Source organism: Papio anubis, chromosome 16, assembly GCF_008728515.1.
Source record: "Papio anubis isolate 15944 chromosome 16, Panubis1.0, whole genome shotgun sequence".
NCBI lineage: Eukaryota > Metazoa > Chordata > Mammalia > Primates > Cercopithecidae > Papio > Papio anubis.
The window spans coordinates 64,949,564-64,963,224 of NC_044991.1; the positions used below are offsets into that span (position 1 = coordinate 64,949,564).

Genomic DNA, 13,661 nt, shown 5'->3' on the forward strand with positions numbered 1-13,661 from the left:
AAAGTCAAGTGAAGTGTGTTGGCTTCTTGTTGTTGATTAGCCATTTGTATTCATGTCTTTTAGCTTCATGTTTATATTCTTTGTCCATATTTCTCTTGGATTGTTCATTATCTTTCCTTCTTAGCATAGTCCTTGTGATTGTCTTTTTAACAGTTAGTACTGTCTAATAGAGTCAATGGGGGAAAGAAGAGGCAAGAGCTCCTTTCAGAACAGTTTTAACCAAAGGTGTGATGGGAGGCAGTTTGGAACTGCTTATATGCTACTGAAATGGTCCTCAGGCAGGCAAGGATCCCAACATTTTGGTGAGAAGGAGGCACTTGTTTGTAGCTAAAGTCATGCTCTAATTAATGGCTTTGCTCTGCTTCAGAGTGTCATAAACATCCAGAAAGTCTGGGCTGTATCAGGTCAGATTTGTCCTGCACGGTCTTGGCAGGGCTAAAGGAGAAGGTTCTGCCTAAGATATCATATGCTCCTTGGTTTTCTCCATTTCTGACACTCTAGTCTTTTCCAATCGTGTTTTTTCAACCATTTGTTCGCATTAAATCTTTAGCCTTGATTTACATAATATATTGGCCCAAGGATGCTCAGCTAGCCCAGCTGCTACCATTAGTGGGTATGGGCACATTTGCCTAGCAGAGGTCAGTAAACTATAACTCCCTCCAACCCCCATCCCTCTTGCCTTTCAGTCTTGCATCCAGCAAGTAGTTAATCTGTGCATTGTCATTTGCAACTTCCTTTTGACCTCCTCTCTTGAGTCTAAATATCCTTTGGTTTTAGAACTAGACTTGTTTCTCATTTAATTTCCTTTACATCTCTCTAAACTCAGTTTCTTCTTTCCTCAGTATTCAACACGTTTTTATCCTCCGAAAACCTTGAGATGTTTTGGGAGCAACAAGTGGAGGAGAGGAAAGTAGAGCACTGAGTTTTAGGGGGTGGCGTAGATGTCAGGGAGCTGAGTTGTTGGGGGAGTAACCCCAGGTTAGGGACGCAACCTTAAAATATACAAAATAATTCAATCTTTTTTTTTTTTTTTTTTGTCTCTGTTATGTCAGGACAGATTTTTCCAAGTTACTTGAGACTTAATACTCGTTCAGGGATCTTCATTAAACTAGAATGTCAGACCTTCTGCCTTTTGAAAGTTGTTGAAACTTCCCAGAGTCTTTTTTTTTTAATTGGTAACATTGGAAGGGAAATTGACTTTTGAGTGTTTGACTTGGATGCCATTACCCTTATGATCATAATGAAGGGGCCCATTTGCTAGTTTAGCAAACTATTGACTCTTGCCACGTAGGCACTGCATTGGTGTGATCCTCAGGGCGTAAATAGCCATGTTGCTGTCTCTGAAACAGTTTTCAAGCTTTTAGGGATATTTAAACATCAAAATGCTATTTAGGTTTTTTACTGGTAAGCAAGTGCTTTTAGAAGAAAACTGTGCTGCCCAGGCTTAATTAATTCTTTCATTAATTAGTTAATGAAATAAAGTCCTGCTAAAGAGTGAGGCCAGCAAGAGGGCATGTCCTTCACAACAATGCCTTGCTCTTATTTCTCATAATCTAGGGAAGTACTTGTTATAATCTTCACTCTCTTCAACATCATGGTGACTCTTAGTGAGTCCTGGACCCAGATCCTGACTTTCACTTACTAGCTGTGTAGCTGTGGGTAATGGCCTCTTAACTTTTCTGGCCTGTTTTCTCCTTTGAAAAATGGGGATCATACTCCCTGCCCTTCCAATCTCACAAGGTTCTTATGAAATCAAATATGAGAATGCTTTTAAATTGTAAAGATGTTATAGCAGTGGGTTTCAGCTGGGGGTTTGTATTAAGATCACCAGTGGAACTGAAAAAATAGATTCCCACGCTGTACCCTAGACCTACCGTCTCAGTCGCTGTCTTTGGTATATTTTAGAAATGTTTCAAACACATATGATTCTAATGTACAACTCTCACTAAGATCCACTTGTCTCTGGAAATGTGGACCTTCTTGTTAACCATTTTACTCTGGAGACTAATTTAAAACTCCATTTTCACTATGCCATTCCCCATTCAGAAACTTACCTGGAGTGATGCTGTGCCTTCTACATCAGATCCCACCTTCTCTGCCTCTTACCCTGGCCCAGTTTGACCTGTTCATTTTTCAGTTTTGAAACATTGGCCTTTGTTACCTTTTAGATACCTTTTTTTTTTTTTTTTTTTTTTTTTAAACCTATCCCCTGCTCTGCAAAGGTCAAAATTATCTTGACCTCTGTGTCTGGCTTTGTTCCTGCTCCTGATTCTATCAGGAATAACTGGCTCCTCTCTTCCATTCGTATTTCTAAATTTTACACACCCTTCATGAAACAGCTTAAATCCCTAATCTTCACTTTTAGAACTAAAAGGAAATCTGTAAGTTCTGTTGTAGATAAAAAATTTAAAATTGAGACCTGTCGATATTAAGTGCCTTGCCCAAACCCCTGTAGCTAGTTAGAGATAGAACTAGGATTAAGACCCAAGCCTCCAGAATTTTCTTTATGCCCCCTTTCCGTAGTACTTTGCCCCCAGCCTATACTGCCCACTTTCTTTTATAAAAAAATCAACCCCTTCATCTTTTTCCAATGGGTTCTCTTGTGAGAGTTAGCCTGTCTGGGTTCTAGCATCTACCTGCAACTGTGTGACGCTCTTGGAGCATCTTCTCTCCATCTGTAAAGTGGAGATGACTCCATCACCTGGCCAACTTGAATATTCTTATGTGTGCTGATTTTCTTTCTCCAAATATCTCTAAATTTTATAATTACAAGGACTGTGTCTATGTCATATCTGTATCTCCTCCCAGCTGTTCTCAAACTGTGTTTCCCAACCAGGAGCATCAGCATCACCTAGCACCTTGTTAGAAGTGCACATTCTTGGGTCCACCCACACCCACTGAATCTGCAAAGTTGGAGTGGAGCCTGGTAGTCTGTGTTTTTGTTTTTGTTGTTGTTGTTGTTTTTTGAGACGGAGTCTTGCTCTGTCACCCAGGCTGGAGTGCAGCGGTGCAATCTTGGGTCACTGCAAGCTCCGCCTCCCGGGTTCACGCCATTCTCCTGCCTCAGCCACCTGAGTAGCTGGGACTACAGGCGCCTGCCACCACACCCAGCTATTTTTTTGTATTTTTAGTAGAGATGGAGTTTCACCGTGTTAGCCAGGATGGTCTTGATCTCCTGACCTCTTGATCCACCCTCCTTGGCCTCCCAAAGTGCTGGGATTACAGGTGTAAGCCACCGCGCCTGGCCCAGTCTGTGTTTTAATAAGCCCTCAAGGTGATTCTGATGTAAGCTAAAGTAGAGTACTTATGTCTAGATTACTTGATAAAACCTTGCAATTTGACTGATCATCCCATATTTATTCAGTAATCCTTGAGTAATTCTTAAGTGAGTGACACATTGGTGACAGCATTGTAGTGTTGGATTTCTCCTTTTTGTATGGTAGCCTAGCAGTATATAGAGATATTCATGGATCTCTTCATCCAACAAATCAAACCTCACTAATTTATTCTAATGAGGATAAAAACCACTGCAGATGATTACATTAAATGGATTAACAGGTACGTAGATAACAGTAGTGTGAGAGATGCTGCATCACAATTAATGTTTTTAATGGGGAATACAAGCTTATTAGGATATTACATACTGTTGAAAATAACAGCAAAACCAAGTGTTTTTTTTCTTTTCTAAAAAAGCAAAATTAAGATTACCTCTTGTTACCCAGTTAAACCAATGCTTCAGAAACAGTTGCAGCATTCAGTTAAGTTGTATTTTATGTACAACTGGTTGATGCTAAAGTTCTTAGCCTGTATGACCAGAGGTTGGGATTTTGTAGGGCACAATCTGCTTTGACAATTCTACAGTACTGTAGATATGTCTGAACCTGCCCCATGTGTTCCAGGTACCAGAGGTGAGCTACAGATATAACCTGCAGCTTCTGGCTGTGGGTGGTAGCATAATTGTTTTGTACTTTCCAGAAAAGCAGCAGCTCCCAAAAAGGTGAAGTTTAATTTTATTCAAGGCTAGTACATGCTGAGTACAAACCTATGCATGACTCTATAATTACTCTGACAGCTGAAAGATTTAAGAGAGCCAGGCTCCTGGATAGAAGAGAGCCCTACAAGTTCCAAGTCCCGCTGATTAACTTTGCAAAATCCAAGAGACTATACCTGCTAAGTAAAATCTCCTTTCTCCTAATTTTGATTAAATGTCTTTGAAATTTGGCGGTTTGGTATTGTGCAATCTCTGGTTGAGATTTAAACAGAAATAAAATATCCTTTGTAAGTTTTGTCTTTGGCTAGACAGGAAAGATTACTTTCCTTTCTTCCCACCTGGCCTAATTTCTTCTATTTCTTTTCTACCAGATTAAAACATCTGGTTGTCATCATCATCATCATCATCACTAAGTTTTCACCATCTGATATGAGTTTCATGTATTGACTGCTCACTACATGCTAAAGTGTTTTTCTAGAACCTTCTTTCCTTCCTTTCTTTTTCTTCTTTTCCTTTCTTTCTGTCTCTCTCTCTCTTTCTTTTTTTTTTTTTTTTTTTTAAGGCAGCGTCTCACACTGTTGGCCAGGCTGGAGTGCATTGGTACCATCACTGCTCACTGCAGCCTCAACCTACCAGGCCCAAGTGATTTTCCAACCTCAGCCTCCCAAGTAGCTGAAATTTCAGGTACACACCACCACACCTGGCTAATATTTGTATTTTTTTTTTAGAGATGGGGTCTCACTATGTTGCCCAGGCTGGTCTTAAACTCCTGGGCTCAAGTGATCCTCCCACCTCAGCTTCCCAAAGTGCTGGGATTACAGGTGTGAGCCAGTGGGCCTGGCCACATACATTATTTCTAATCCTCACAACCCTGCCAAGAGGGTGCAGTTATCCCCAGTTTACAGATAAAGAAAGAATCCCAGAGAGAGGAAATGGTGTTGCTCAAACCACACGGGAACCACGTGGGAGAGCCTGTGAGCATTGGGCCTTGGCATCTCTGAAGCCACCTCCTCTCGCCAAGCTGCTTCCCAGCTGGTACTGCTTTTAGGTTCTGAAGCATTGCAGAGCTCAGCGTTGGGGAGTTATCAGGCCTCATCATTTTGGTTTCCTGATTAGATTCTTCCTTCATGTCAATTTGTCAGTCAGAACTTACGTTTTAATTAAAAAATGATGAAGTTATCAGTCTGGTTTTTAAAAACTTACTTTGGGTAGATTGGAAACTCTTAGTAGTGTCTTACAGCAGAAGGTGGAGATTTTCTGCGGAACCAGGAATTCTCAATAGCAAGAAACTCAGCTGGTTGGTGCCTGTTACGTATACACCAGTTCCCTTAGTACAGCTACTTCATGAAGAAGATATTAATTTGGCCAGTCGCATAGCTGGTAACTGTTAGAGCTGAGATTCTAATACAGATATTTCTGGTTATGGTTGTCAGAAAAACTTGTGGTACCTACTGTGTGTTAGGTACTTTCATATTATGTTTTTAAATTCTCATAGTAACTCTCCAAATAAGTGGTTTTTTTTTTTTTCTATTTCTTCTTTCTTTTTTTCATGTCAGTGCCCTTAATTTAAAAAGTGCTATTTTTTATTTTCATTTTACAGATGAGGAAACTGAGACCAAGAACGTTCCTTGGGTCATGGATTCCTATTGTCAATTTACGGTGTTTTTTAGTGTCTCAGTAATTTTGTTTTTACAGCACCGCTATGCCAAAAAGTACCTAATAGTCTCATTTATTAAGTAGTTATGTCCAAACCATTTAATATGTATTTATGTCCTTACAATTTGTTAGCCATTTGAGAAGATAATACACACGAATTGAAAGAAAAAATATTTTTATTTCATTTTTAAATACCATAGTTACTTCCTAATGGTATGTGTGCCTTTTGATACTGCTCAAATCCTCCAACCTTAGGATCCGATTGAACACCACCGCCGTCATTCTGATTTCACATCCATTTTCACAGTTATTTTTGTCAGAGCAGCTATCCAAACACAGCTCCACAAAGATATGATGTCACCAGAAGAAATGTACCTTGAGCTCCTAGTTAATGCAGTGCCCAACAGATGTCACATTTCCCTGTGTTCTCCATGAAATTTTTAAATATCCTGTGGTGAATTCAGTGTGGCACCCCAGTTGCCACAGCACATAGTTGGAGAACTGCAGACTTGTTCACATAGGCAGTGGCGTGCTCGTGAGTCAGCCTTAGGTGTGTCTAATGCCAGATCCGTGTGTTTTTTTTCTTTTTTGAAATTTGACATTTCTACAGAATTAATTTTAATTCAGTGTAAGGTTTTTAAATGCCACAACAGTGGACAGGGTTCAGATCTAAGTCACACCTGTTTGTTCTCTTGCTTAATTCTGTGTCTTCCCTATAGCAGGTGCCTAATAAGTATTTATTGAAAGGAAGAAAAACTGCCTCCAACTTGAAAATAGGAGCTTACAAAATTGCATAAAGGACAAGAGGCATTAGATCCACAGAAAGGCCATGGCTCTAATGACCTACTGTCTTGTGACTTCTTTCAGTTAAGTATCTTGTTTTAAACAAGAACCATGGCCCTTGCAAAGCTAACGTTTAAGTTGGTGCGGCTTAAATCTTTCAAAATATAATAGCAATACTTGGAACTTACATAATTTGAGTGGGAAATTTTATTCGCGAATCCTTGATTTTGATAGGGATGCTTACTCCTTGGCTTTTCACCTTCATGTTTTGATTTTCGTTAATATGAAACCATTTTTCTTAAAGTGAAACATACCACAGATTGCATTAAGCCCTGACTATTATGCTGAATTTCTTGAAACAAGACTTCAAGCTTGCCCCGGGAGCATACCTTACATTTAGCACATGTAAGACCTTGCATTTATAGATCTTTTAACCTAAGATGGTCATACTTGGTCGACCTCCTGAAACTCTGTAGGCTGCACTTAGCTTGATGAGGGAGACGTGCACAGAAAACTGAAATGATGCTGAATATTGCTTGATTAGGTGCAACTCTTCCTCTTTAAGTACAAAACCAGTGTCTAAACAGATCTGTGAATGGTGGTAAGGTGACGGAAGTGTTAGTTCCAAAATAAATACTTCCCTTGTCTTTTCCAAGTACAGAAATTCTTTGTCATTTCAAAAACACAGATAGGTAGCAAAGGTTGCTGCTGATTAATAGTCATTGTTTACGTGCCTGCATTTTAAGGATCATGGACACCATAAATAAAAACACATCACTGAGACTCGCTCCTCTCTGTGCACCTTCATCCAAGGGGCAGTGATAATGGTGAGATATTTAAGTCTCACTACCGAAGCAACAGTGAGGACAGCCATGAAAAATAGTCTGTGCAGTAGATGTGTCCCCTCTGAAACTCCCAAGTAGCAGAGCATGCAGCAGGGAAAGAATTGTGGGTAGTAATTTGGGTGTTAAAATATTAACACATTTTTGCATATTTAATGTGGTTTCCTTTTTAAATAATAGGCAGATTATGGCATGCAAGCAGATAGGTTTATGACTTCAAATTAAATTTTAAGCATTAAAAAAATCCAGAAGGAACTACTTTGTGATAAATACATTCAGTTAATCAAGAATTGCTTTCTTTTCAACTTCTCTGCTCATATATTAACTAATTTATAGCCTAATTTCATGATTGTAGCTTGTGAATTAAGCTTCATGGTGAGTTTTAGTCTTAAAAGTTCAAAACTCTCATTCTTCTAGTTCACATTTGAGTACTATGGGCTAGACATATATAATCTCTGGACTCAAAATGGGAAATCTTGGAAGTCTTTACCGAGGAGGTAACCTTAATACCTGGGCATTAAGAGTGTGAGAACCATTGTTTCAGTCTGTCACTTTACTTGGTTCTGGTCTCTTGAGAGCAGAGGCCGACGTTTTTCCCCTTAACTGCCTTTTCCCTTTCTAACTTCTCCTTCTCTCTAACTCAGATCGTAGTACTCGTGAAAAATTTGTCCTGGGGAAGGAAGCAAGACCTCTTAACATTTTTCTCATTTCTCCTATTTCCCCATAGGCAAAGATGCCTTTCGATGCCAACAAACTGTATTGCAGTGAAGTGCTGGCCATACTGCTCCAGGACAATGATGGTGAGGCGCCCTCTCAGTATTGATATTCTGTTAGGATAGGAGCCAGGCTTGTTTCAGATCATGACAGCAAGCTCTCTTGCCTTTGGCATCCCCTTGCTCTCCCTCTCGCTCCCTGTGCTGCTTTTGTACTCTGTCAAGCTGTATTGATTTTGTTTGCTGATGTATCAGTGTTAGACGGCTGTAAAATCTGACAGTTAGGTTCATTTTTTTTTCTTCCTCTATTTTTTCCCCCTTTTAGAAAACAGGGAATTGCTTGGGGAGCTGGATGGAATCGATGTGCTTCTTCAGCAGTTATCTGTGAGTAATTCTTATGCTTCCTGTCTGCTCTAAGATACATGGCTGGCTTTGAACGGGAGGTGGAGCTGGAAATTGTGGGAAGGAATGAGCCATGTGCTGCAAGCCATATGGAGTATGTTGGCAGGTTTGAGGGTTATATGGAGGGACATGGTTTGCCTCCTTTTCTTAGTCATTTGCTCTTTATGACCAGACATCACTGTGTGTCAGATATGAATTTTCTTCGTCTTCTGATATGATATTGTCAACTCAAAAAAGATGTGCCTCCTGCTTAAGTGTGTATGTTCTGGGCCAGGCATACCAAATTATTTTCATTTGACCCACTCCCAAGATTGTTCACTAACCTTCCTTTCAGTCTGCTGTGAAAATGGAGTATGTTCATTTAGGATCTGAATAAGCTCAAGGAGTCCAAGTTCCACTGCAGTGGGGTGGGGGTCAAGGGGAGGATAGGGGAGGATGTGGTGCTGAAGGCTGGAGTGAGAACTTGGAAACTGCCATTTTCTCACTGTAAGAAATGTAAATCCAGTTGAAATGTTATTCTGCTGGCATTCTGAAAATACTGTTAAGATTTCCTCTTACAAGTTTCATCTGTGTTATTCTAAAAACAGGACTGAAAATAGATCATTTGGATAAAATCTTGAGAGTGTTGGGAGAGTCTGAGATGTCAGTTTGCATACAGCTTCCATCTTGGTGCCAGCAGCCTGAGTGGCTTGGCCTCCACCCCAAAAATAGAGCTTTGAAATGTGAATCTGTTTCCAGTTCTGGGAAGGTGCTTAGTCCTTTTCCTGTGAGACTATTGATCTTCTCGTAGTAGACTATATGGGTATGCATATACTGTTTAAAGGCTTCTCTTAACATGCCTTACATCTCTGGCAAAAAGAAGACTTCTGCTGTAAGCACTTCCCATGAATTAAAGCCCCAGCTCCCCTGTGAGGGAATTCAGTGGCCTTGATTGTCAGGAAACGCTTCCTTATATTGAGCCATGTTTCACCCCCCTGGATTGTGGTTGCTTTTAGAAGGGGAAGAAATGAGATATGGTTGGGTTGGGCAAGTGGAGGGCTTTGAGGGTAGTTGGCAAAGTTGTTTCTCATCCTGGATAATGATTTCAGGGGTGTTCACTTCATTCATTTAGTTTTATGTGTCCTTTATGGAGTTGTTCTGTATCTGTGTTATATTTCACAATAAAAAGGTTTTGGTTTTTATTTGGGTTTTGGTTTTTAAAAAAATCTGCTTGCCTGAAACTGTCAATTACTGATGGACCCAGTGGTCAGTTGAGTGTTTTGGCTTTTTTTTTTTTTTTTTTTTTTTGCATTTATTTAATGTATGTGAATTATTTAGTTTCTCTAAAATGGAAACTGATGAGAATTTTGTTTGGTGAGCTTCTGTTTCCTCAACCGTAGAGTTATGACCCACAGGTTTTAGAAATTGTTGGATGGAGGCTCATGAAAAAACATTCTCTTATAGTTCTGTGCTTTGTGCTGTTTTTGCTTGACAGGTGTTTAAAAGACACAATCCCAGCACGGCTGAGGAGCAGGAGATGATGGAGAATCTGTTTGATTCCCTCTGCTCCTGTCTAATGCTTAGTTCTAACCGTGAGCGCTTCCTGAAGGGCGAGGGTCTTCAGCTGATGAATCTCATGCTCAGGTATGTTTTGAATGTCCTAGTTTTCCCACCTTTTTTGCCTGACTTTTCACTGTTAGCCTGAATTCAAGAGCATGTAGCTATGGTCATTTATTCTGTTGGGTTTCCTAGACTTTACCCTGAAGAGTAAAGTCTTCAAGCATGAGGATGTGTTTGTGTAGGTATGTGGTCTTTCCTAAAGTTAGAGTAGACGAATAAAAAGTATATTGTGTTCTGTTTGTGCCCTACTGTGGTGGTTGCTAATATGTCCGCTCCATTGAAGGACATTGGTGTTTTTCCTCTCCTTCCCGTAGTGTGTTAGTTTTGGGGAAATCTAGCCATTACTTCTAAACTTGAACTGATTTTCTGTATATATCACATAGACCTATCTATGCCATATGTTTTTCTGTATTTTTATTGAAAGCAGTATATCATTTGTATTTTTCACTCCTCATTCAGTAATGAGTTGTACATGTGCTGTATGCCTAGCTTAGGAAATACGAAAATGTGCAAGATAGTTCCAGAAACTTTTATTTATAGTACTTGCCTTGTATGTCTTATTATTTATACTCTAATTCCTGAAATTGGATCTTATATTAGTTTCACAGTTATTTTGTAGAATCCTAAAGTTAGAAGCAAAAAGGGAAGAGGAAGCTTATATTGATAATTCTTGAGACCCTGTCTAGGAAGGGGAGTAGAGAAGTGTGTGGGGGAAGGCTGAGAGGATAACCAGAGTGTGCCATAGGGTCCAGGGACTTTAAAAAAAAAAAATGAGCATGTTTATGTGGTTGGAAGATTCTAGTCATTATGAAATTGTGCCCTACAGAAGGAGGAAGTTGAGATTTAAAGAAAAAACAAGACAGAAAGAAATGGAGCCAGAGTCTGCTGTCTTAAAACTTCAAGTATACTGAAAGCCCTGTTGAACTAAGATATTTCTTTGGAAATGTTTTTCAGAAATGTGATATATATTTGTTAAATAGAATTTAGAATACTAAAATACAAAACTGCTATTAAAACATTGACAAGGTACTATGTTAAGTGCTGGGCATACACAGAAATACCTAAGACAGAATTTCTGTCTCCACAAAGTTAGAAAAACAGTTCTGTGACCTAAACACAGCCTGTCTTTGGGTGTATATTTTCTTTTAGTCTTTTTTCTATAATTTTTAACAACTTTTTAAGCCTGCCACACATACGATTTTCTTTATTGCGACATTTCAAACATAGCATGCTGTTTCCCATGCTGTGAATAATCTTCATGGGAGTTTTCAGTAACTGCATCATGGCCTCCAAGGGACTGTAGCTTAGTTAGTATTCTTCTGTTGTTGGCGTTGAGGATATTTCCAGTGTTTTGCTATTATAACAAATTCTACAGTGACCATTTTTGTGTTTAAAATGATGTTAGGATTATCCAGGTACAGTATGTTCTCACTTAACATCATCAATAACATTCTTGGAAACCACAACTTTAAGCGAAATGATGTATAATGAAACCGGTTTTTCTGATCATTGTTACAACGGTATTATTTGAGGATCTGACCTGCTATATCCCGTTTTACTTAAAGTTGCCATTTCCAAGTCTATCTGTGATGTTAAGTGATGACTTGTGTATATTTCTAAAACATCTTAAAAGGCTTCTGAAGGGCTGGAGGCACAGTAGACCTCTTCATTTGTCCAGTGCGTACCAGACCTTGCATTGACCAGAAGTCTTCCTTTGAGGAATTGCTTTTAAAAACAATTTTTTTTTTTAAAGTGCAGAGAGGGGCATGAGAAATTACTCAGAGGCCTTTTGTGTTTAGCTGATTTTTGCTAGTTTTACTCTCTTGAGTCTTTAGTTTATCTCCCTTACCCTTCTAATTGCTTGTCCTTTTGTTGAAATGACCCACCTTCTCTCAAGTAAATAGCATAAATAGAAGATACATTTGGCTTCTTGAGTCTTCTAACCTTAACACAATGGTCTGAAGAGACTTTTCCTTAAGCTTCTTAAAGGTCTGAATTGCCAGTGTCTTTGGATGGTTGAGTGCAAATATGAAGTGATATATTTCTGTAGCATATGGCTTGGTATTGCGTAGCAGTGGGGAGCTGAATAAATAACCAGAAATATGGATTATTCAAACAGAAATGCTGAGATTCAGGGAGGCTAATTAAAGGAGAGCTCCAAAAGACTTAGAAACTGTACCTCTCTAGATCTCCTAACTTTTTATTTTTGAATGCTGAAGTTGCTGTTATATTCATTCTTTTGCATTAATTAGCTATATTAGCAGATTCAGCATTTCCTTTTTTCTCTTTCCCATACTCTTTGTTCTGTGTTATTTTTCTTCTTCAGACTCCCAAATGGAAAGTTTAATTGGGATGGAATATTTTTTTCCATACTATAGTCACCCTTTCTGATCTTTAGTAAGAGCTGCCAGGTGGCTCTTTGTCTAGAGAGAGCCTATTCAAGACTAAGAAGCTGTAACACTAGAGGTTCAGGAAAGTTTCTGTGGTTCCATTGCCCCTAAATACAAATCTTTACTTTGACTCAGTCATTCATCAGACAGTTGTGAAATGCCCACGTGGAGAGGTGGCAGTATGGAGGAGGGTGGAAGAATGGGCCTGGGACTTGTAAGTGTGGGTTTGGAACATGCTGTTTCACTTATTAGCTCTGGATATTTGGTGAGTTACTTTAACCTTTGTGACCTTCTCATTCTCAGTTTTTCATCTGAAAACTGGCACTAATAATACCATATTTACAGGGATTTTGACAGAATTAAACTCTATAAAGTATCTGGGAGAATTCTACAGTTGCAAAACACTGCTAAGGTACTATGTTAACTTTCTATGTTAAGTGCTAGGTTTATACAGAGATGCACAAAACAGGGTTCCTGCCTCTAAGAAACTCAAAGTCTAGTGAGGGATCCACACATTAAATAACTATGATATAATTTAATATGGTGACTCTTCAGAAGAACAGTTACTTTTGCATGTATGTACTCAGTGAATTTTTTTCCTTTCTGATTATTGATAAGGAAAGATCACAAACAAGATACTCATTGATACATACTCCCTCCTTCCCACATATGCCCTCCTTCCCACACATATGTGCACACACACACAAGCATATGTTCGCTACCAATTTAATATTTTTATCTACTTTATTGAGGCATAATTTTTATACAACAAAATGTATGCATTTTAAGTGTACAATTTTGACAGATGTTTCCACCGCCACAGTGAAGATGTAGAACAGCACTATCGAGTCGAAATGTAATGTGAGATAGGTAATTTTACATTTTTAATAGCTACCACATTTAAAGGGTTAAAAGAAACAAGAATAATTTTAATAATGTATTTTATTTAACACAGTCAAAAATTATTTCAACATGTAATCAATATAACAAAATTATTAGTAAGCCATTTCACATTCATTTTTTTGAGACTAAGTTTTCAAAATCCAGTGAACATTTTACATTTACATCCCAATTCAGATGCTAAATTTTCATCAGAATACTTGATTTGTATTTAGATTTCATAAAATTTAGAGTTGAAAACAGATTCTCGTACTTAAGTTTGTCCAAAGAAACTTAAATGTTTTCCAATAAGTCTGGTATCAATTTTTAAATTTTAAACTTAAATTTATTTAAATTGTATTTAAAATTTAGTTTCTCAGTTACAATAGCCACATTTCAGATGCTC

General features: G+C 38.6%; 1 protein-coding gene across 2 annotated transcripts in view; it reads left to right on the top strand.

Moving 5' to 3' along the window:
* The window catches only part of CTNNBL1 (catenin beta like 1), a 177,551-nt gene that overhangs the window by 75,079 nt on the left and 88,811 nt on the right, over positions 1–13,661 (top strand). For both annotated transcript variants that reach the window (XM_003904763.3, XM_009216143.4), the window contains 3 exons: positions 8,000–8,072; positions 8,311–8,369; positions 9,862–10,010. In XM_003904763.3, coding sequence (XP_003904812.1) covers positions 8,000–8,072; positions 8,311–8,369; positions 9,862–10,010 — 281 coding nt within the window. The remainder of the gene's footprint in view (positions 1–7,999; positions 8,073–8,310; positions 8,370–9,861; positions 10,011–13,661) is intronic.